Source organism: Cervus canadensis, chromosome 17 (genome assembly GCF_019320065.1).
Source record: "Cervus canadensis isolate Bull #8, Minnesota chromosome 17, ASM1932006v1, whole genome shotgun sequence".
Lineage (NCBI taxonomy): Eukaryota > Metazoa > Chordata > Mammalia > Artiodactyla > Cervidae > Cervus > Cervus canadensis.
Genome location: NC_057402.1, coordinates 23,062,386 through 23,087,359, shown reverse-complemented (window position 1 = coordinate 23,087,359; position 24,974 = coordinate 23,062,386). Strand labels below are relative to the sequence as shown.

The 24,974-nt window shown below is 34.5% G+C and overlaps 1 protein-coding gene across 9 annotated transcripts in view; it reads right to left on the bottom strand.

Annotated features, from left to right (window-relative positions):
* RALGAPA1 (Ral GTPase activating protein catalytic subunit alpha 1) overlaps positions 1-24,974 on the bottom strand; it is a 212,502-nt gene that overhangs the window by 66,252 nt on the left and 121,276 nt on the right. For all 9 annotated transcript variants that reach the window (XM_043489272.1, XM_043489274.1, XM_043489277.1 and 6 more), the window contains 7 exons: positions 22,995-23,053; positions 20,622-20,730; positions 19,229-19,339; positions 12,585-12,653; positions 8,671-8,805; positions 8,096-8,279; positions 1,185-2,049 (listed from right to left, as the gene is read on the bottom strand). In XM_043489272.1, the coding sequence (XP_043345207.1) occupies positions 1,185-2,049; positions 8,096-8,279; positions 8,671-8,805; positions 12,585-12,653; positions 19,229-19,339; positions 20,622-20,730; positions 22,995-23,053 (1,532 nt within the window). The remainder of the gene's footprint in view (positions 1-1,184; positions 2,050-8,095; positions 8,280-8,670; positions 8,806-12,584; positions 12,654-19,228; positions 19,340-20,621; positions 20,731-22,994; positions 23,054-24,974) is intronic.

The window sequence follows — 24,974 nt, the reverse complement described above, 5'->3', positions numbered from 1 at the left end:
TTAAATAACATTAAAAAAATTTAAATTCTTTTTGTGATTTGATGCTAAATCCTGAGTTAATTTCTTTGATACAAACAAGAAAGTATCATATCACTGTTTGTCTAAAAAATAAAAAAATTAGGCTTATATGACACAGTAAGAAATATACACTGGGCCTGTGTCCCCAATTCCTCAAACAGAGCTCCTAAAACTCTTGTAATTTCCTGAGTATAGGAGGTGACAGTAAAGTCTTACACAGACTTCCTAAAACCTCTGGAGTTTCCTTTTAATTTTGTTCTAATAAGGTAACTCTCAGTGGCGTTCTCATTAACTTCAGGATGGTGCCTCATCACCAGAAAGAGTAAGCCACCAGAAAGAGCAAGCTTGAAACTTTCAGGCCTGCCTCTGAGTAGAGAGAAGAACTAGAGAATTGAGTTAATAATCAATCATGCCTACACGGTAGGACCTCCATAAAAATTCCTCAACAACAGGATTCAGAGGGCTTTCCTGGTTGAACACATTCTTTGTGCTGGGAGGGTGGCACACCCCAACTCCACAGGGACAGAATTTCCACACTTGGAATCCTTCCAGACTTTACTCCACTTACCTCTTCATCTGGCTGCTCATCTATATCCTTAATTGTCCTTTATAACAAACTGATAAACCTAAGTAAATGTTTTAAGAGTCATTATAATTAATTATCAAATCCAAGAAGGGGGTTGTGGGAACCCCTGATTTACCCAGACTTGCAACTGGTGTCTGAAGTAGACGGCAATCTCATCAGTCTAAGCTCTTAACCTGTCTGTGGCAACTCCAGGTATTGTTGAAACTGCCTGGTGTGAGAAACTCACACATTTAGTGTCAGAAGTGTTGTAAGGAAAAACAGTTTTTCCTATTTGCTTACATGAAGGTTGGAAAGAAGATTTTTCTCAATTATTTGAGGTATGTGTTCTAAGTCAGACAGTTATACTAGTCATTATGAAAATGTTAAGAGTTAATTCATTCCATTCATTTATCTTCTTACTCCTCTGAAACCTGATTATGACTCAGTGGACTAAAAAAAGAAAGAAAATCTGCCTACTGGTCAAAGAACTAATTGGTAGGTAAAATTTAGTGATGGAAAGAATGGAGACTAAAATGCTGATCGTAAGATGAATAAGACTAATATTTCTTTTAAAAAGGAAAAACCTGTTCTTTATTCTTACCTTTTGTCCCAGGAATTCATTCCCAATATACTAAGAAGCAATCTGCAATAATAAAATGCTGACTGAGGTTTCTGAGGTGTTGGTTCATCTTGTTCTGCAGCTTTCATATTTAAGTCATTAAAGTGTTTCTCAACAAATTCTTTTTCCTCTGTATGCTGCTTAAGGATAGCGTTAATAACATCATTCTCCTGTTTTTCAGAAATGCACACAGGCTGTGGAGCAGGAATATTAAGTGAGACTCCAGTTCTCTGTAAGCATTCAGGACTGGTTACACCTAAATACTGCAAAAGCTCATCAAGAACATCTTCTTCATCTCTTATTGTGTCCCAAGTTGGTACAGTTTCTCTAAAACTTCTTTTAAACTGGAGGGAAATCCCATCTTTAACTGTTATATCTTCTAAGCATTCATGAGATGCAGAAGGCTCTTCTGGCTTCTCTTGGTGAGACAATGAAAGTACGAGAGATGTAGGTTCTGAAAGACCACTTACAAGAGGTGGTCCATACAGGATGGCAGAATCCCATGAATATTTTCCAGAAAGATCACGTACTATAATTCTGACATTTGAATTGGCTGATGCAAGACCAGCAGATAAACCTCCTCCAGGTATACTCTCTTCAGCTCTGATCTGGATACAGGACACTAAGGTTGTATTGTTTAACACAAAAAACTGAATATTTGGACTTTCGAAGAGTTCAGGGGAAAGTTCAGTGCTTTCACTGTAATGATTGTCGTGATTCTCACACACCTGACTTGTTAACATAGCAGGACCACCACTCATTGGATAATGGCCCAAGTGATTCACCAGATGTGTAATAACAGTGCGGGCAGCTATGGAGATTAATCCTTGCTGCATTTGAGTTTTCACTAGGAATAAAGAAAAATGTAAGTGAGTGAGAATACTGCTGCTTCCTAGAGAGTCATATAACAATGAAACAGCAAACAGGGATTCCATCACATTATCAAAATCACATTCAAATATTAGAGCAAATATGTGAGCAAATATTTTCAATGTAGCATATGAACTACAAGAATGATGGCAAAGAAGAAGAAAACTACTCAGATAAAGTTTTGTTAATTGTTATAAGAAAGCCATTTTTGAAATTTTTGCTTATGGATTCATATTAATGATTTAAATTGAGGTCCTTAAATGTACATTATACCGTCAAAGAAGGTTCAAAAGTGTTTTAACATGTGAAATAGCTTTGCTCCCAGATTAAAAAGTCAACAAAATCCAATTGATTTTTATCCAACTGATAAGTTTCTTATCAGGAGATGCAGAGACATAGTTTGTAACATGCCTTAAATGTCATTTAACTATGGTTTATATGGATGATGTAAAAGTGTCAGAGAAAAGTGATCTTTCAACTAAACTTCAGGAGTCAGGATCAATTTAAACAGTGAGTCAGTGTAGCCTGCATATGCCAAGGAAATTTTAAAGGAAAAATATTTATGGCTTGCTTATTTTTCTAAGGCAGTAAACAGGTAAGGAGTACATCTATATGAGTAACTTAAAAAAAAAAAACAAACCCATAGGAAATGTTAAAAACAGAAAACTCAAAGAATATAGCAGTAAGAGGCCTGAAAAGGCAAGGTGCCTAACGTCAGGACCTGAAGGAAGAGGAAAATGGAGGGGAGCGAGGAAGGAAGACAAATAACACAGAAAGAGTAAAGGGAAAGAGTAAACTCAAGTTTTTAAAGTTCATAAGGTAACTAAGTTGTACATTGTTGGTATGGTTACTTAAAAAGCAAGAGAGACAAATAGTGTCATATATTCCAGGCTACAGCCTGGAAGATTCAGAACTGACACCCCTGGGTACAGGCAAAGAGTAAGCAACAAGTCAGCAGCTATGCCATTAATACCAATAACATCTTCTTCATTATTTTGAATATAAAAAAGAACAATTTTCTATGGACTTTTATTGATTTGGAAATGTTACTATGTCAAAATTTTAATCTTCTTCCATAATCAATCAAGTTTTACTACATATATGTATACATAAACATTCTTCAATCTACCTAAAAAGTTCCAGTTTTATCAAGCTGTTCTTTGATTACAGTTAGGGCTAGCTCTGAATATGAGCTATTTTAACACTAGATACCAAACTAAATGACTAATCTTAATTCAACCCTACATTTTCAAGACCTATTATGGTAAAGCAAAAAGATATGCCACTAAATGATGAGAAACGGGTAATCTGAATCTAGGGTCTGCCTTTTGCTTCTCTAATTATAACTTAGAATATAATGAGTGTTCCAACTGTAAGAGGCCTTGCAGATAAACTAGCCAATACTTCTCATTTTGTACAAGAAGACGAATGGGTTCACAAGTTCAGGGATTTGCCACAGAAGATATCACATTGGGGCAGTGTTATTTTCATCTTTATCACAACTCAAATATCCATATTTTTCTCTTTTGTTAAACTGTCCTTTTCTTTTGGCAAATTACTTTGACATATGGAAACAATGCATTCAAAAAAGTTTTTTTCTGCATACAGAGACAAAAAAGTAGTACTTAGCATAAATTAATAAATGGCGAAGATCAACTGGAAAAACTCATTTAAACTAAGCATTGAAAAAATAAATAAATAAACTAAGCCATGTTTTAAATAGTAATAGAAAAATATGATTAAATTAAGTTTTGGATGCAGGAAAACATTTTTCCCTTCTTCCTTTTGAGTGACAAACAGGTGACTCAGTTAGGCAGTGAATCTTCTTTGCAGAACATTTCTCAAGAAGCAAAAGAGTGTAATTTAATAGAAATGGACTATAGAAAAGAGAAGAATTTCTAACTTTGGCTTCTTCTGTGATCATGGACAAGTCACATAAAACTTCTTAAACTCCATTTTTCTCTAAGGATAACATGGGATTTTTGGTAAAGATGAATTGAAAACTCATATACAAAGCCTGATATAACTGAAACAATACAAATCAATTTTGAGAGCACTGTAAGTCACAAAGGTTTTATGAGTTCCTTTTACAAACTTGCCTATAACTAAACTGTAAGAATGAGCCAGCTCCTTCCCTAAAATAGGACCTAAGTCTAGGTCCTGTCCGTCCCATACATGCTCCCCTCAAGGAAAGAGACAGTCAGAACGCAGTTTAGTGAGCTTGTTCACAAATGTCATAATTACTAACACCAAGAACATTTAACAAATGAACTTAGATTTCACAAGTAGGTAAAAGCATTTTCTTTCCTAAACTGCTTCTCTAAATTCAGGATATCTGTAAATATAAAAGGATTAAAAAAAAACACACCTTTCAACTTGTTAATTTGGCAGTTAGGTTTACTCAGATTTATTTTGAATCATAAGCTATTGAACATACTTATTTTCTACATATATACTTAGATATAAAAAACATGAAATTCTCTAATTTAGAAATTAAAAATGAAATTCTAAAATAACTAGCCTTGTGAGAAAATGCAAAATGAAGATATCAATGCTTCTAATGCATTGGGTAACTATCATTCATTTAAATAAATCTATTCAAGGTTGTCTTTTCAGATCGTCAGATTAAACAAACCCTACAGCATTTGCAGCAAACCCATAATTACAGATTATTATGGCACACAAAAGCAGCAAGACATAAAAAGCTGCTGCAATTCACTGCACTATAACAGAACATGCAGAGGAAGTTAATTTTGGCAAATGCTTTAAATATTAGCTTTGCATAATATGTATAGGTGAAACTATAATTAAGACAGAATGAATCCTTTGGAGCCTCCTTTCACTGTGACCCTGCAAATGATGACTTTTTGCTAATAAGACTACTGCCATTTGACAAAAAGCCAACTTCACTACCTTGCTTTATTCTTTAGTAAATTTAATAATTACAGCTACTCCTGCCAATAGTTTTCAAATAAGACTTGTTCAGTCCAATACTGAGCTTGTTACGAACACTGTTTAGAAATCTTTGGCCAAAAAAGTACTTGAAGATGATGATGCATGCCTTAGACAAGGGCACAATGATTAGCCATTTATGCCACATTAAAAAAAAAACAAACCCTCAGCATGTAGTCACTACAGATTCTGTAGACCACAGAATCACCTGCTGTTAGCTCACAGCTGCTCCTAAAAGGGTCTGCATTTATCTGGTCCTTACTACCTTTAAGAAAGTCCAAAGGGAACAACTTTAATACATTTAGAGAATAGTACCCCATGGAGTATTTGGTATCAATATAAACCTCGTCTGTTTAAAATCTTTACACCTTTCTTTTACAGTGACTGTTAATGGCACAGTAAATTTTACTTGAAATACATTAAAACTTCCCCTTTAGTAAGTAAATATCAAGTAAACTATTTATTTCACTGTTTAAGAAATATACTATATAGTCCTGAAACAAGTTTTATCATTTTACACCTTTAAAAATGCAAAAAGAATATTTTCATTTAACTTTGTTTTTAAGTAAAATAAACACTGTATTATACTATGCCAAATCTAAGGAAATAAGTCACCTATATCAATTTCTAGTTTCTTACATTCCTAGTACATACGTGTTCTAGACAAACTATTAGGTATTTGTGGTTTACTCAAAACCCAAGCCCTCTATTTCCTTGATAGATAACTTCATACCTTCACTTGCATTTTACGGCATCAATCCATTACCATGGCCACATTCTGGATGTTTTAATCATTTATAACTATTCTACCTTTAAAAGTCAAACTCTTCCTTAATAGTTTATACTCTGACCACAACCTCCTAGTCTAGTGACTTTCCAGTTCTGTTCTGTAGAGCCCTTGGAGAGGGCTCTTAGATATGAATGGGACAGAAGTCAGCAGAATCTTCACTGTAGCTCTACTTTAAGAAGTTTTACAAAGTAGACTTCCTTGTGAAATTTATCTGAAGAGTGTCTGCTGCTCATTCAATAAACCACCATCCTAACATACTGATAAGGTCAGCGGTTCTCAACCTTGGCTGGATATTAATCACCTGCAACATTTTAAAAGTTCCAGCAATCCCAGACTAATATGCCAAGGCTGAGAATCATTGTTCAAACTTCTTATCACCAACCACGTCTACTTTCTGATTCACAGGATCTCCTCTACTTTCTTCCAGCTTATTAGCTATTTCCTAACATCAGTTCAATCCTTACCAACCCTTGATTCTATAACTAAACCTATACCAATATTCTGAAAGCTATCGTTCCCTTGTCTATCTGCCAGATCCAATTTACTGAATGTTGAGAGATGCAACCAAAACGTTGTGGTTTCTACTTTGGGTCCTCAATAACTTCTGTCAGTCCTCTTAATTTATTTCAATTTTTTTCATCTTTCTGATTTCAGAAGAAGAGCTAATATTAATACCTAAACTTTCTAGCTCTCAGGAACCTCACTCTGTTAATGAACCCCTTACAACTTTCTTTCTCAGTTTATAATTGAGTTTAACTCTTTTTGTCTTTAAAACTCCTTTAATCCTGAATAATCTTATGTTTTATCATTTTTCTTGACTTTTTTAAAATAAAAAAAAGTTGAGCTTTTTTAAAGAGCACTTTTGACAAATGGCTCTACTTCCTTACGTCCTGCTTGCTCTTTAACCCATAGTCATCCACTTCTGTCCTACTTCTCTGCTAAAACCAAAGTAGATGTATTTGTCAGTCTTTTTGTACTTAATATCTCTATCATTTAATACCTGTGGCCAGTCTTTCAAAAATCTTTTTCTTCTGCTTCTGAGAAACTACTCTTTCCTGGTTTTCCTTCCTTTTCAACCTTTTCTTCTCAGAACACACACATCCATATAAATACACATTCCTAACGAAGACTTCTCTGCTAAGACATAGATCTGCATGTACAATGAACTGTCCCACTAAGTCACATGAATATCCAATAGGCGCTCCAAGTTAAACCATTTCTAATACTGCTCTCATTTCCCTTCCTAATTCTCTAAACTTTCTCATATTTGTGGTCTAGTTTGAGGAAGATATAACCAATTTAACCCTTTAGCAACTCTTGTTTCTCCTACTGCAACAGCATCATGATTGGTCTCTGATCCTGCATTAACTTCCCTAAAAATCAATCTAACATATTAGAGGATCAAGCAAATCCCCTTTTCTGCAAAGAACAGAGCAATTATCTTTGGTTTTATGGGCCATGCTCTCTCTGTCCAAACTACTCAACACTGCTATTACTACACGAAAGCAGCCATAGTGATACATAAATGAACAGCATGGATGTGTCTCAATAAAACTGTATTTAGGTGGCAGGTGTGGGTCACAGTCTGCTGACTCCTAAAATACCACTCTCAAAGAGTTCTTAATACTAATTTTACCATGTATACCACCTCCTTAAAACCCTTCAATAATTGCGGGATTCCTCTGGGCTACCCCTGCATCTTTTTTTATTTTTAATTGAAGGATAATTGCTTTACAATACTGTGTTGGTTTCTGCCATACATCGACATGAATCAGCCATAGGTATACATATGTCCCCTCCCTGATGAACTACCCTCCCATCTCCCACCCCTCTAGGTTGTCTCAGAACGCTGGGTTTGAGTTCCCTGCATCATAATATACCCCTGCATCTTGGATGTACTTTTATTTTTATATGTAATCATATCATAAGGTTACTTGTCTACATAGTTCCTTATCTCAGATAGTAAACTCACTGAATAAAAAACTATATGGTTAAAGAACTTAACCAAAATAAAGAACTTAATCAGAACTTAACCACAATATGGTTAAAGAACTTAATCCGTATCAGAATACCTATAAAGGGAATGTCATCACATATCATCTTAGTAATTGTGTATCTGAAGTTATTTCTTAAACTAAAAATGAACTTAGTTATAATATACATGGCAAGGTAAACAATTATAAATTAAGATATACTACCTTCCAGTATTTCTACCTAGGCCTCAAATCATACTCTGGCAGAACCCAAGCAACAATACTGTCCTGAAGAGAATTCATTTTACCTTCTGTTACTGGCTGGAGTTTAGAGGATCGTTCCGAATCAGGAGAGTGCAAAGGTTCAGGCTCTTTCAGGCTTTCCAAATGCATAAAAGGATCATAATCTACAGATGCCAAATCAGAAAGGCTTATTGGAAAATACCTTGGATTGCTAAAACACTGAGCTCCATAAACACACCCATGTAATACCTGCAAATACAGGGGAAAAAACATACCAAATTTTCCTTTTCAGTGAAAACAAAAGTAAAAGGAGAAAACACCTGCTAATATAAGAACTTGACAAAATTTTTAAATATTTAAACACAGCTCTTCAATCAAGGTAAAATTTATCTTAAAAAGAATGAGCAATATTTAACTAATGATTCTCACACATTCAACAAAGATTTGACTTTTCAAAATTTTGCAATGAAACAAAGTCTTGTAAGAAGTACTTTTTAATTATCCATAGGTACTGTAAGATAAATCTATGTTCTTAGGAAATTCCTAGCTCTAAAACAATGAAAATGCAATACCAAGAAATGTTAATTCTTTAGGTTTCAAAAATCCTTGGTTACCAAATAAATAATAAAGCAAAGGTTACCTTATAAATACAATTAAGGACAGATTTTTCTATTTTATCATTTTCTGCTCCTGTAGCATGGACTGGTTGGAGCAGTGTCTTAAGAGGTAAGGCCATGATCCAGTCCAGAAGGCACAGAAGTAAGGATACCACCAACTGAAACAACAAACAAAATCCCACATCTTCAGTATAACCAGAAAACAGAACATTCAAACTTCAAATTATCTCTAAGTATAAAATATACATAGCAAATCCAATGAACTTTCACCCATTCTCCCACTGTAAGCTTTCATGAAGAGCGAGCGTAAAAGAGAAAAAGGAACTAGGTACAAGCCAGGTGATTTGGCCTGTCCCTTGGGTGGCAGGCTTAAATGGTGGAGTGCTAGATGTATGGTCTAAACCCTTCTCTCCTCTGACAGGGTGTGAGTTGGGAGTTTCCTCCTGATTGTATGGAATTATGCTAGGAGTGGGGTTTATGACAAGAGTGCTACAGCTTTTCCTACCTATTTTTGATGTGGCATTTTCTCAGTCACTTGATGTGTAGAGGTCACTTGATTAGTTTCTGGATTTCTCTCAGACAGAAGTGCTCCATGTGTAGCTATATCTTCCACAGGCCCAAGAGAGGAGGAAAACTCAGGAGCCCTCTAGGTCACTATCCTGGTGACTCCCTCTCTGCCTGTTCTTTAACTCTTACTCTTCAAGGTGTTATACTTTGCTAACCTATCTTACTCTCTAGCTTCTCCTTAAGTGATTACATATACTTCCAGTTTAATACAACTCATGTAATGACAATGCCAATAATTTTGTTTCCAGCCTCAAATTTACTACATTAGTTATATAGATGGTGGTCTCTACCTGGGCATCACTTCTTATGTGCAACACACTAAAAACTGAAATGCATCTTTCTTCAAATATCCTGACTTTTTCTTTATTCCCGATGCTAATGATGAATGCCACTTTGTCAATATTTACCTTTATTCCTTTAGCTTTATTTCAGAACATTATAAATTCTCATGGAGATTATTGTAATTAACAATTACTATATTATTCCTTTTGACTTTCACACGTTCTTAAGTGATCTCTCACACATCTGGCATTTTGTTGCATCTTAAAACCTTTCCAAAAAGTCGCTTTCAAAAAAACAACATTCTCAAAAGTCCAAGGTTCTTAATGTAGAATTCTGACCCCTTTCTATATCTATTACCTAATCTCCCAACCTTGAATCATGCATTTCATGTCCTATAATATGGAAATAATTGCCTACTGTCTTCCCATAACATTAAAAGACGCTTGCTCCTTGGAAGAAAAGTTATAACAAACCTAGACAGCATATTAAAAAGCAGAGACATTACTTTGCCAACAAAGGTCCATATAGTTAAAGCTATGGTTTTTCCAGTAGTAACGTATGAATGTGAGAGTTGGATCATGAAGAAGGCTGAGCGTCGAAGAACTGATGCTTTTGAACTGTGGTGTTGGAGAAGAATCTTAAGAGTCCCTTGGACTGAAAGGAGATCAAATCAGTCAATCCTAAAGAAAACTGACCCTGAAATTTCATTGGAAGGACTGATGCTGAAGTTGAAGCTCCAATACTTTGGCCACCTGATGTGAAGAGCTGACTCATTAGAAAAGAGCCTGATGCTGGGGAAGATTGAGGGCAGGAGGAGAAGGGGATGACAGAGGACGAGATGGCTGACAGAGGACGAGATGGTTGGATGGCATCCCCGAATCAATGAACATGGGGTTGAGTCAACTCTGGGAGATAGTGAAGGACACGGAAGCCTGGCGTGCTGCAGTCCATGGGGTCACAAAGAGTTGGACATAATTGACTGAATAACAACAACTGTCTTCCCATAACACAGCATGACACTGTACACATGATTTTACTCATGCTATTCCCTCCACTTGGAATAACTCTCTGACTCTACTTGTTTCCATTTATGTAGAAGACCCCATTCATCTTTAAGCTATTATTCCCTTAAAACAAGTCTTCCTGCCTTTATAGTTATTTACTTCCTTCTCTACCTTGTATCATACACATTTTTCTACTTTTTACAGTAAGCACTTACTATACTGGATGGCTTCATTTGCCTCTCTAATCTTCAAAATCCATGAGAGCAGGGACCATCTTATTTATGTCTGTTTAACTAGCTCCAAGCAGAATACCACAGACATATTTTGTGATCAATAAATGTTTAGTGAATAAAGTAGGTGGAGAACAAAAACCTGGTAGTGGAGCTTTTTCATATGAATAGTTAGGCCTTTGGAAGACAAAATGATAAAGAAGGAGGTGGCTAATTAGTGATCCAGATATAGTTCACAAATTGGATTTGGAATTCTTGACCATAGTTTAAGACACTAAAATGAAGGACTCCTGCCTAAAAATGGAGTAACAGGGTCTTTTAAAGATGAGGAAGAATGTACTTATCAATCATTAGATAATATGATCAGTCTACGGCCATACCACCCTGAACGCGCCAGATCTCGTCTGATCTCGGAAGCTAAGCAGGGTTGGGCCCGGTTAGTACTTGGATGGGAGATAATACGATCAAATAAGTTTTAAACTAAGTACACAGAGGAAGAATAGAAAATTCTTAGGTAAACTCATGAAGTTAGTGATATGGAAGATAACAGGAAAGACCAAAAAATATTAAAAAGCATCACTGACTCAAGGGACATGAATTTGAGCAAACTCTGGCAGATAGTGAAAGACAAAGTAGCCTGGAGTGCTGCAGTATGTGGTCGAAAAGAGTTGGACATGATTTAGCAACTAAACAACAACAAGCCCACACAAGAAAATAACTGAGAACAGGTCCAGAAACATAACTACAGAGTTCTGTAAACAATGGGCAGAATACATGAGATTTCAACACAATATGATTAAGAAATCATAACACTGAGATTTGAAGAAGAGAATTCAAGACTGGGATGTGAAAATGGGAAGGAATAATTTTCAGAGAAAATTAACAGGATCTAGCAGCACTGTCTGAGAGAACTTTGTGCAATGATGGAACTGGTATATATTTGCCCATGTGGCTACTGAGCACTTGAAATGTGGCTGGTACAAACAAGGAATTAAAATTTTCATGTAAATGTTCAATTTAATTTTATGTAAAGTCACACATGGTAAGTAGCTATCATTTGGGCAGCACATATCTAGTCTCTATAACAAGCTATGTGCAAAAAATTAACAGACATATGCACCAACAGCAAAGTGGAACCTACAGTATTTAGGAAAAAAGTTCAATGGAAACAGACTCATCAATAATCCAGATATTGAATTTAGCAGCTAGAACTTTAATTACAATACATATATTAAAAATCTATAAGAGAAAATGGAGATAACTTATGAAGTAATGCAGAATTTCAGGAAAGATATGAAAACTATAAAGAGATACCAAATAGAAACTTTATAGACTGATAAGTACAATATCTGAAATAATTAAGGAATCTCATCATAAATGTACTGAGATAAATACAATCTTGTAGAACTTTTTGATGGCCAAAGGGTATGTCTTCTCCAAAGCATCATACCTTTATACACTATATGAACTCTCCTTAATGGAAATTTCTTTACTTCCTATCAGTGATAGTTATATAAAAATGCATGGCTTCCTTAAGAATGAGTTCCTCACAATTAATAACTTCCAAGGATAAATAAGATCATAACAAGTAAAAAAAAATAAAATGGACAGAACCCTCCCAAGTTCCTTACAACCCTAAAATTTAAAGACTTTATCAAATGACCATGATTAATTTGAAATATGAACTAAAAATATAATTTAGCTATACTTAAATAATGGAAAGCTTTATCTCATATTATAATTAACTTTAAGATTAACTGTGTCCCACATAAATATATATACCTTCACGGTTTAAAAATATAAATATTTTGCTAGATAATCACATTGTTAAATATAAAAACAAATTAAAATTACCCTCTTGTCCATTTCATAAGATGATGCTTCCGTACTTGGCAAAAGATGGGTAATAGTGGCTATTAGAATCTGTAAGAAATTAAAAAAAAGCTCAAAATACGTCAAACTAATGCTGTATCTTAAAACGAACACTAATGTTAATAAAGTGATAGAAAATATATTGTTGAAAATTTAAGCCAAAATATATTGTTATTTCAAAGTAACTTTTAATAGGTCAGTTTTTCAAGTATACTTAACTATCAAACATTTACAATCTTAATGTACAGAACCAAAGTTATATATGCTCTCTTAACTATAAATGGCTTTCTTATAGATTCAATTCTTGAATCAGTATGTATAAATATACAAGTAATATATGTTCTCCAAAATCACTGCAGATGGTGACTGCAGCCATAAAATTAAAAGACGCTTACTCCTTGGAAGGAAAGTGATGACCAACCTAGATAGCATATTAAAAAGCAGAGACATTACTTTGCCAACAAAGGTCCGTCTGGTCAAGGCTATGGTTTTTCCAGTGGTCATGTATGGATGTAAGAGTTAAGACTGTAAAGAAAGCTGAGCACCGAAAAATTGATGCTTTTGAACTGTGGTGTTGGAGAAGACTCTTGAGAGTCCCTTGGACTGCAAGGAGATCCAACCAGTCCATCCTAAAGGAGATCAGTCCTGGGTGTTCATTGGAAGGACTGATGTTAAAGCTGAAACTCCAGTACTTTGGCCACCTCATGCGAAGAGGTGACTCACTGGAAAAAACCCTGATGATGGGAGGGATTGGGGGTAGGAGGAAAAGGGGACAACAGAGGATGAGATGGTTGGATGGCATCACCAACTTGATGGACATGGGTTTGAGTAAACTCCGGGAGTTGGTGATGGACAAGGAGGCCTGGCGTGCTGCGATTCATGGGGTCGCAAAGAGTCGGACACGACTGAGAGACTGAAATAAACTGAACTGAATATATGTTCTGACAGAAAAATCAGAAGATACAGACAAGCAAAATGACATATTAAAAACCATTGGTAATTTATGACTCAAGACCTCTGCTTTGCTCAACAAGTTAAGAAGGAAGGTATCTTAACATAATAAACTCCATACAGGACAAGCCCAAAGCTAACAACATACTTGAAGGTAAAAAGTTAATGTCCTTTCCTCTAAAGTTGGGAACAAGACAAGGATGCTCATAACTGTCATTTCTATTCCACACAGTATGGGAAGTCCTACCACACCAATTAGGCATGAGAAAGAAATAAAAAGCATCCAAATCTGAAAGGGAGAAATAAAATTATTTTTATTTGTAGATGACATGATCCTATACCCAGTAAATCCTAAACATTCCACCAAAAAAACTCCCTGTTAGATTAGAACTCATAAGTAAATTTGCAGGATGCAAAAATCAACATATAAAATTCAGTTGCATTTCTATACACCAATAATAAACTATCACAAAGAGAAATTAATTTATAACAGCATCGAAGTCAATAAAATACTTAAGAATAAATTTAACCAAGGAGGTGAAAGATCTATATACTGAAAATTAGAAAACACTATTGAATGAAACTGAAGACGACAAATAAATGGAAAGATAGTCCATGCTATAGATTGGAAGAATTAACAGTTTAATTGTTCACACTACCCACAGTGATCTACAGATTCAGTGTAATACCTATCAAAATTCCAGTGGCATTTTTCTCAGAATTAGAGAAAACTATCCTAAAATAGCATAAAATGTGAATGGAATTCCTCACCCCCACCACACACAAAACCAAAGAGCCAAAGCAATCTTGAGAAAAAAGAACAAAGCTGGAGGCGTCACACTCCCTGATTTCAAGTTTTATTATAAAGCTAGAGCAATCAAAATATGGAACATGGACATGGAACAACTGACGGGTTCAAAATTGGGAAAGGAGTACAGCAAGGCTGTATACTGTCATCCTGCTTATTTAAATTATATGCAGAATACATCATGTGAGATGTTGGGCTGGACGAATCACAAGCTGGAATCAAGATTGACAGGAGAAGTATCAACAACTTCAGATATGCATATGATACCACTCTAATAGCAAAAAGTGGAGAGGAACTAACGAGTGTCTTGACGAAGGTGAAAGAGGAGAGTGAAAAAGCTTGCTTGAAGCTCAACATTCAAAAACCTAAGATCATGGCATCTGGTCCCATCACTTCACAGCAAACAGAAGGGGAAAAAGTAGAAGCAGTGAAAGACTTTATTTTCTTGGGCTCCAAAACCACTGTGGACAGTGACTGCAGCCATGAAATTAAAAGATGCTTGCTCCTTGGAAGGAAAGCTATGACAAACCCAAGCAGCATATTATAAAGCACAGACATCACTTTGCCGACAAAAGTCCATACGGTCAAAGTTATGGTTTTCCCAGTAGTCATGTACGGATGTAAGAGCTGGACCATAAAGAAGACTGAGACCCGAAGAATCGATGCTTTTGAACTGTGGTGCTGGCAAAGATTCTTGAGAGTCCCTTGGACTGCAAGGAGATTAAACCAGTCAGTACCAAAGGAAATCAACCCTGAATACTCATTGGAAGGACTGATGCTGAAGCTGAAGCTCCAATACTTAGGCCACCTGATGGGAAGAGCCGACTCACTGGAAAAGACCCTGATGCTGGGAAAGACTGCAGGCAGGAGGAAAAGGGGCAACAAAAGATGAGATGGTTGGATGGTATCACCTGACTCAAATTACATGAGTCTGTGTAAACTCTGGGAGATAGTGAAGGACAGGGAAGCCTGGCATACTGCAGTCCATGGGGTCGCAAAGAGTCGGACACGACTTAACAACAACAATCAAAATATGGCACTGACAGTAAGGGGCTGACATAGAAACAGGCACACAGACCAGTACATTGGAATGAAGTCTAGACATAAACCCACATATACAGTCTATTTTTGACAAGGATGCTGAGAACACACACACGTGGTGTTGAAAAAAACTGGGTATCCATGTGCAAAAGCATGAAACTGGACCCCTAATTTATACCACTCATAAAAATTAGCTTGAAATGGATCAAAGTCTCAATACAAAAGCTTGAAACCTTAAAACTCCTAGAAGAAAACATAGGAAAAAGGCTCTGTGACATGGGTCTTGGTAGTAATTTTTTGGAAATCATACCTAAAGCACAAGCAACAGAAAAAATAAACAAGTAGGACTATATAAACTAAAAGCTTCTGCACAGAGAAAGAAACCATCAATAAAGTGAAAAGACAACTTACGAATGGAAAAAATATTTGCAAACCGTATATCTGTAAGGGGTTAATATCTAAAATATACAAGGAACTTCTACACCCAACAGCCAAACAAATTATCTGAATTTATAAAAGGGCAAAGATTCTGAGTTACATTCTGCCAAAGACACACAAATGGCCAATAAGAACATGGTAAAGTACTCAACATCAGTAATCATCAGGAAAATGCAAATCAAAATCACAGTGAAGTATCACCTCACGTTTGTTAGGATGGCCATTTTTAAAAAGACAAGAGAGAACTGATGTTGGCGAGAATGTGGAGAAAAGGGAACCCTTATACACTCTTAGTGAGAATGGAAACCGGTATAGTCATTATGGAAAACAGTATGGAGGTTCCTCATAAAACTAAAAATGTAACTATATACTACTATATAAGTAGTATCATATATACTACTTCTGGGTATACATATGAAGGAAATAAAATCAGTATCTCAAAGGGATATATGCACACTCATGTTCACTGCAGTATTATTCAAAACAGCCAAGATATGGAACAGTCCACATGTCTTTTGACAGATAAATGGATATAGAAATTGTGGTGTACATATATACACTATTGAATATTATTAAATCATAGGAAAGAAGAAAATCCTGTCAGTTGTGAGAACATGAAAAAACCTGAAGGGTATTATGCTAAATGAAATAAGCCAGAGAAAGGTAATATTGTATGGTATCCCTTACATGTGGAATCTAAAAAAAGCTGATTTTATAGAAATAGAATAGTACAGTGGTTGCCAGGGACTGAGGTCCAGTGAGCTGGGGAGATGGAGGTCAAAGGGCACAAATTTTCAGTTATAAGAATAATAAATTCTAAGGATTTAACGTATAGTACAGTAAATACAGTTAATCATACAATATTATCTTAAAGTTGCTAAGAGTAGACCTGAAGCATTCTCACCATAAAAAACATTAACAATGTGTAATAATCAATATGTTAATTATCTTGATTTTGATAACCCTTCTACAATATCAAATCATTGCTTTATACATTTTAAATATAATATATTTATCAGTTATTCCCCAAGGAAGTGAGGGAAAAATAATTTACTCTTGTCTTCCTGGATATTGTGGTATACATACTTGCAAATATATGACTCTTAAAAAACAATTTTATAATGTGACTTTTTAAATTAACATATATTGTACACTGAACATAGTATGAACAAAATTGATAAAGTATGAAATAGAAGACCTTATTAAAGAAAGCAAAATATTAATATAGTTTTATCATTTACTGAAAATTTCTTAATCTTATTCAATTTTTTAATGTATATGTTAAAAATGTATTGAGGTAAACTTATTGTATTTTTATTGCATGCTATTATATTTTTATAAATGAGTGCTTCAAGCAAAAAAATTGCTCTAAGGTAATTTACACTGTAAAAGGTTTTACTTACTAACAGAATGAATCTAGTATATCAGATTAATACTTAATACTGGTAATAGAACTGGGATTCTATTCCTAAATATGCAAGTAGGCAGCCATTAGGGAATTCCTCTATTATTTTAGCATTTCATTTCTTCATTCAATTAGAGGTGAAGTATAACTATTTATCTGTAGACACTGGCCACCATAATTTACAGTGAGGCAATCTGCAAAAACTCTATACACCTAAGAATTACTTAGGTAAGTATTAAAATACATAAAACTGAGAAAGAAAATATAAGAGAGCATTTGGAGGCTTTCAAATGAGAAAAAAAATCTGCTTAAAGAATACCTTAACTTTCAACAGAATAACCAATCTTAAAGAGTAAAATTTTCAAGTTTTAAAATTACAAATGCTTTAATACATATATATATATGAACATTCACATTTACATCCAGTTATCAAATCCTGCATGATTGCGACAGTAGCTGCAGCCAACACACTTTTTAAAATTTATGTCCCATCACTTTTATGGCAAAATGTATCAGTGTTTTATATATATTTTCTCATTTAGTTTCCAGAGCAACTCTGTGAGGTAGGTATTTTTATCCCAAATGCAAACATAAAGAAAGTCAAAGTTTAGAGGACTGAGTAATTTGTTCATAGTTATAAACTTAGCAAATGGCAGAGTTGTGGGTTAATTAAACCAGGTTTAACCTTCAAACCCAATCTCTGATCCATAATACTGTATTAAACTCAACAGATATTTAAGAGATTCTATATGAAAGTCATCCTATGCATAAAAAATAATAAAGAAAAACTGTCACTGCCTTAAAGAAGCTTAGATTTTTTACACAAATATATTTAGTGCTACAATAGGGCCTTGGTGACAATGGTTGAGTGGCAAAAGCCTGGACCTGAAATTTAAGACTGGGTCTGAACTCTGTTTCTACCCTGGTTTAGCTTATGACTTTATATAGTTACTATATCCTCACTTCTCTCATCTCATATAAAGGGAGAAGAGGAGGAAGAGATAACATAACAATCTGCTTCAAATGACCTTTTATGAATTAAATGAGGTAACCATATGAAAAGGTGACTAGTATAATGACTGATAAATGGTAAGTGCTTAATAAATATTACTGTCTTTCCTAAAAATGTTATAAGAACATGAAGATAAGAAAGATAAATTCTGGTTGGAAAGAATAAGGATTCTTGTTTTTTGAGGAGATGGTATTTAAACCAATCACTGAAAGATGAGGTGGGCAGAGAAAGTAGAGCATTTTAGGTAAGAAGATGAGTAAAGGGTATGTTTAGGGGATAATAGCTGACTCAGGTGCCTAGACTACAGGGTATTTCATCAAAGGAATCTGTACATGATTCTGAAAAGATGGTATGGGTTCTCATCTGGAGGCTTCCAAGTAAGTTGCAATTAAAGAGTTTGGGTCTTATTCTATAGGTAAAAGAAAACCACTTGGAGACTTTAGTTTCACTGTTTTTTCTCCTTCAGGATAGTGACATAAGTCATGTCAATATGAATGATGACTTGGAGGGATGACCTCAGAAGCCAGGAGACCAGTTTAAAAGGTTATTATAGTACCTTGTGTTACAGGAAGCACAGAACACACAGAATTAAAAGAAAAAAAAAGAAAGAAAACACTTTATAAATGACTGGCAGAAGAGGAAAGGGAAGGAATGAACCAAAATAATGTTCTGATTTTGGTAACCGTTTTCTAACCTAAGACAGGGAATGATACTGAATTTACATTATAAAGACAACAGCAATAATAAATTTGCACATAGCATTTAAAACCAACCACATAATCTCTTAATATATTAAGATAACGTAATATAGAAAAGGACTACCATGAACTATGGTATTTCAAATATGTACCAAGTGGCCACTATTTAGCTATGCAAAATTTAAAGAAAACTATTAAATAATTTTATATTTCAAGGTATCCAAATATAAGAATCCTTAACAAGTCATAATAAACAAATGAGAAATTACTTACTTGAATAATTTTCAAGGGAGAATCAGGCTGGTAAATCTGAAGTCTAGGTGCATAATGAACCAGCATGTGAAGCATGTTACAAGCTACATGGGCTACTGTTTTATTAGTAAACTGCAGTAATAAGAAAAAAAAATAAAAAAGAAATATGATAAAAAATTTCTTCTTGATATTATTCATTTATGCACTAGTTGTTGAAAAATTTTTAATTGTATATACATGTTTATTTTTGTCACTCTATATTTATATTAAAATATTAGAAAGATAAATATAACCTGCAAAATTAAAAATCATAACATTCCAAATATATAATTAACTTTATTTTTTCTTTGTAACGTTTGTCCTCATTAAAGTTTTTATTTCATTTCTAGAATGGCCTCTAAACTGCTAATCTTGTTGTCCCATTTTTCCCCATTCCAATTTACTGTGTATGATACTTCCAAATTGTTTTCTGAACTGTTCTGATGCTGACATTCTCTGTGCTTAAAATTCTTAGATGACTCCCCACTGGTATAAAGTCAAACTTCTATGCTTATCTCTTTACAACCAAATCTCACCCGCTCTTTAAGCCCTGACTAGATGTGTCCTCTTTCTAAAGTCCTCTCTGATAACTAAGTCAAAGTAACCTCTGCTTTCTCTGAACTGAATCAGCAGCTTACATGCACCATTCATTTGGTTCTCTCAGCTTTTTATATTTTATTACTCTTATTAAGAGTTATTTTTGATCAAATTTTGATCTTTTTCAGCCACATTATTAATCACTTCAATCTAATATTTACATTTCTTTTTTATTCTGTATTTCTCCTCTGCCTAGCAAAGCACCTCAAACATAGTATATACTCAGAAATACCTGTCAAGTATTTTTATATTTTATGTGTTTAGAGTTCTATATAGATATTGTATTACAAGTCACACAACAAAAAATAATATCACTAATCTTTTTACTAATAAAAATATTCATTTGTTCATTCAGACTCCAAATAATCAGGTTATTATTTCTGAACAAATCTGAATCTGGTCATAAACAGAGCATTTAACTTGAATGAAAAAGCCAAAAAGTGGAACAGCTTAAGAATTCAGGAGGTAATAAAGATCAAAGAGGAGGTTACAAAAATACTGATTAAGAAATGGTAAACAGCCCTACGTATGTTGTTAAATGACTGGTTTCCTTTATAGCAGTCATCCATATGTATCTTATGGACAAAGCCAAATACATAAAAAGTTGGAATAAAACAGGCCATCACTAAGATACCCTAAATTCAAGAGTAGAACTACTAAGGAAAACATCAGAATCAAGGAAATAATGTAATGCACAAGATATAATTAACATTTGGGAGAAAATAATCATGCATTCTATACTATCTTAATACAGTCTTCTAAATATTTACTTACTTACCTTTAATGATACACAAATTACATTCAGAGCTTCCTTAATTTGAGGATGATGAGACTCATGGACTAGTTCTTCACAAATCCAAATACCTAAACTGCAAAGTGCTACACATCTGCAAAAAGGCAACAAGTAATGATACAAATAAAAGCGGATGTGCCTGTAAATGAAATGAAACCACCACCACAACCAAAATATCCCCAACCAACCAACCTAGAGTGAAGATGCACAATTTAGGCGAATTAATCAATTTGTTACTGTTAATCAATTCATTACTGTTCATTAATCAATTTGTTACCTAGGAAGATAAAGTGGGAGAACCCAAACGCAAAGCCTTATTTTTTAAGCTTAATTTAATCTTTATCTTATAGTGGAGTATAGTTGATCTACAATGCTGTTAGCTTCAGGTGTACGGCGAAGTGATTCAGATACACATATATCCATCCTTTTCAGACTCTTTTCCCATACAGATTATTACAGACTACTGAGTAGACTTTCCTGTTCTAAGCCTTATTTTCAACTACAATTTACTACCAAGATCATAGGTGGGGATAAAGATACAGGCTATTTCTAACAAACCCATATTGACAAATTGATATCATCAATTTCCCAAACAAATATGCAACCTGCTTTCAAAATAGAAACTGTAATTTTATTGACTGATAGCAGTAATAAGATATTTTTTCTTTCATATCTTTTAAATTTAACATAACTAGCTAACAATTCTCTTTAAAACAAATTGAGAACACAAAACTTACACACTTTATAAAGGAATTCCAACAGAAATAGAACTTGGAGAATTTTTGTTTTATTTTCTAATGTGAAACTCCAGTTCCCTACTATATCTGAGTTTCAGCTTGAAGAAAGTTATCTGATGATCAGAATCAGTAAAAATTCTATTAGTGTGTTCAAGTATAAGCTTCTAATGAAGCATGTAATTTTTCAAGGTACAAAAATAAGTCAACTCCTTCTAGTTTTTCTGATGTATCTTCCATGTCCTGATACTCTTAAATTCAGTATAATGCTAAATTTCAGAACAATTCAATGCAGAAATCCTTTTCTTCCTGAATGTAATGGATCAAAGTCCCCCTTTCAGTGTTAATGCTACTAATTTACTATCAAAACTGCAGAAAGTCTTTATGTGTGGTCTACTGCTTGCTTGCTTTCTCAGTCTGCCCACCCATAAACTTTACACACTCACATATCTAAATGGCCAAGTGTCAGGCTTAGCAGTGGAAGGAGCTGTAATCCTAAAATAACAATAAACTCTGAAGTGAAGCAAAGTTCTCCATGGGTGCAGCTAACTAAAGGCACAAACTGGAATACAAATATTTAAGTTTTGTTTTTTGGTTGTATATGTATGTAAGGCCATACATTCCTGAAAAGTATAGGAAAAGGGTGTGTGTGTGTGTGTCTGTGTGCGTAAGGCCCCACATTTCCGAAAAGTATAATCAAACAAGTTTAGAAAATGTTTAATGTTCAACTTCTGGGATTCTCCTATACTGTCAACACCAGCTGTTATGTTAATGATTCCTAAATCTATATTTGAATAATTATGTTTTAGGCTTAAATATTCTTTCACTGGAAAGGCAATAACATTAAAAAAATAGAAAAGAAAAGGGCAGAAGATCTAGAATCGGAAGCTTAAGGTTCCAATCTGGTTCTGCCACTTACTACTTATACATCTAATAAGGCTCTGAAGACAAACTGCCAGGGTTTCAATTATGGCTCTACATTTTCTGTGTGATAGGGCAGATTACTAAAATTCTCTGGGCTCCCATCTATAAAAAGGAGGATAAAAATTGTTGCAAAGATTAAGTGAGGTAATAAAGTATTTATAACAGTGGTTGGCACTTGGAAAAAGTTTAATGAATGTTAGATTTCTATGCTGCCAGTTTCTTGCTAGTAAAATTGGAAGAATAATAATTCTAATAATTTCTTAGAATTGTGATGAGGATTGAATAGAATAATATTATAGGAATATCTCTGTAAACTTAGAAGGTTGTCATTATTAGCACAGAAAATGCTAGGCAAAGAATACTGAAAATCATCAAATTTAGAGTTAAAGCTAAATGAAATGAAAATGTGGAATAATGGAAAAGACAATATCATTTTCTAGAGTAGCTGAATTTTAATAAGATTAAAAGAAATCATTTTAGATACAGAAGGTGAAGATACTGAAGAAGGTAACTAGGATTTTATTTTTACTGAAGGAAGTTTGTAATGAAAAATTTAATCATCCAAATAATTTAAATTTGTGATTTAGAATAGCTTTTGTGCATCTGAAACAACCCAGACTGCTAAATAACTCAATTAACTTTTAAAATAAAACTGCACACACGGAAGAGTTATGTCAAGTCTTAAGAAAGTCTGACTTACCGTGCAGGACCAGAGGGCTCATCTCTTGCGGAGCTTAACACAGTTTTGATTATAAGTTCCTAAAATGAAGGAGAAACAGTAGCCATGACTAAGATTTCATTCATTTATTCAGCAAATGTTTATTAAATAGTCACTATGGGCCTAGGCACTAGGGATACAACAGAGAAATAAAACAGACATTTTTGTTCTCATGTACATAATTTTAATATATTCCAATGTTATCCATAAAATTAGCTAAATAAATAAAACAATAGAAAGAAAGAAAGAAAGTGAAGTCGCTTAGTCCTGTCCAACTCTTTGGGATCCCGTGGACTATAGCCTACCAGGGTTCTCCGTCCATGGGATTTTCCAAGCAAGAGTACTGGAGTGGGTTGCCATTTCCATCTCCAGAGGATCTTCCCAACCTAGGAATCGAACCCAGGTCTCCCTCATTGTAGGCAGACGCTTTACCATCTGAGCCACTAGGGAAAGCCCTAAATAAAACAATAGTATCGCCTGAATGTTTGTGCTCTCCTTGCAAATTCATACATTGAAATCCCAACCCCTGAAGATGATGGTATTAGGAGGTACTTAGACCATGAGGGTGGAACCTTTATAAATAGGATTAACACTCTTATAAGAGACTCCCACAGAGTTCCCTAAGCACTTCTTATTCTGTGAGGAAATAGCAAGAAGGCACAAGCTAAGAACCAGGAAGAGGGCCTTCACCACAAAGTGACTATGCTAGAGCCTTGATTTGGGGCTCAGCCTCCAGAACTGTAGGAGATAAATTTTGGTCACTTATAAGCTACCCATTCTGTAGTATTTTGTTATAGCAGACAAATATTTTTGGAAATTTATCACCAAATGTATATGTTCAAAAACTTTTTCCTGATTTTGTTGTTGTTCAGTCACTAAGTCATGTCCAACTCTGTGACCCCATGAACTGCAGCACGCCAGGCTTCCCTGTCCTTCACTATCTCTCAGAGTTTGCTCAAATTCATGTCCATTAAATTGGTGATGCTATCTAATCATCTCACCCTCAACCATCTCATCTTCTTCTCCTTTTGCCTTCAATCCTTCCCAGTGTCAGGGTCTTTTCCATAGAGTCGACTCTTTGCATCACAGGGCCAAAGTACCAAAGCTTCAGCTTCAGCATTAGTCCTTCCAATGAATATTCAGTGTCGATTTCCTTTAGGATTGACTAGTTTAATTTCCTTGCAGTCCAAAGGGCTCTCAAAAGTCTTAATAGCACCACAACTCCAAAGCATCAATTCTTCAGCACTCAGCTTTCTTTATGGTCCAACTTTCACAGCCATACACAACTACTGGAAAAACCATAGCTTTGACTATATGGCCTTTGTTAGCAAAGGGATGTCTCTGCTTTTTAATACACTGTCTAGGTTTGTCACAGCTTTCCTTCCAAGGAGCGTTTTTTAACTTTATGGCTGCAGTCACCATCCAAAGTGATTCTGGAGCCCAGGAAAATAAAATCTGTTACTGCTTCCACTTTTCCCCTTCTATTCTCTATAAAGTGATGGAACCAGATGACCTTGGTTTTTTGAATGTTGTGTTTTAAGCCAGCTTTTTTTCCTGATTAGAAAAGCAATAATATGTTCACTATAAAGATAATTAAAGCAGATTTAATAGCTAAAAGGTATGAACATCTTTTTAAACTTTTTAAAACTTTGAGAATTATCATTTAAAAGAAAACTGCTTCTTTAAAAATTGTAAACCATGATATGTGTGAATTTGGGGAGAAGGGCCAGTTAATAGTTAATGTATTTTTTAAAAATCATTCAATTAGAGGTTTTCAATGGCTAAGTCAAATATCTTTCTTGGTAAATGTCACATTACATTTCAAAATATTTTCAATTATCTTTTGATAATGATTTCTAACATAATTCTACAGTGATAAGAGAACAGATTCTGTATGATTTCAATATCATTAGGCCATGAAATTTTTGTATCTTGTTTTATGTCCCTGGATATGTGCCAGTG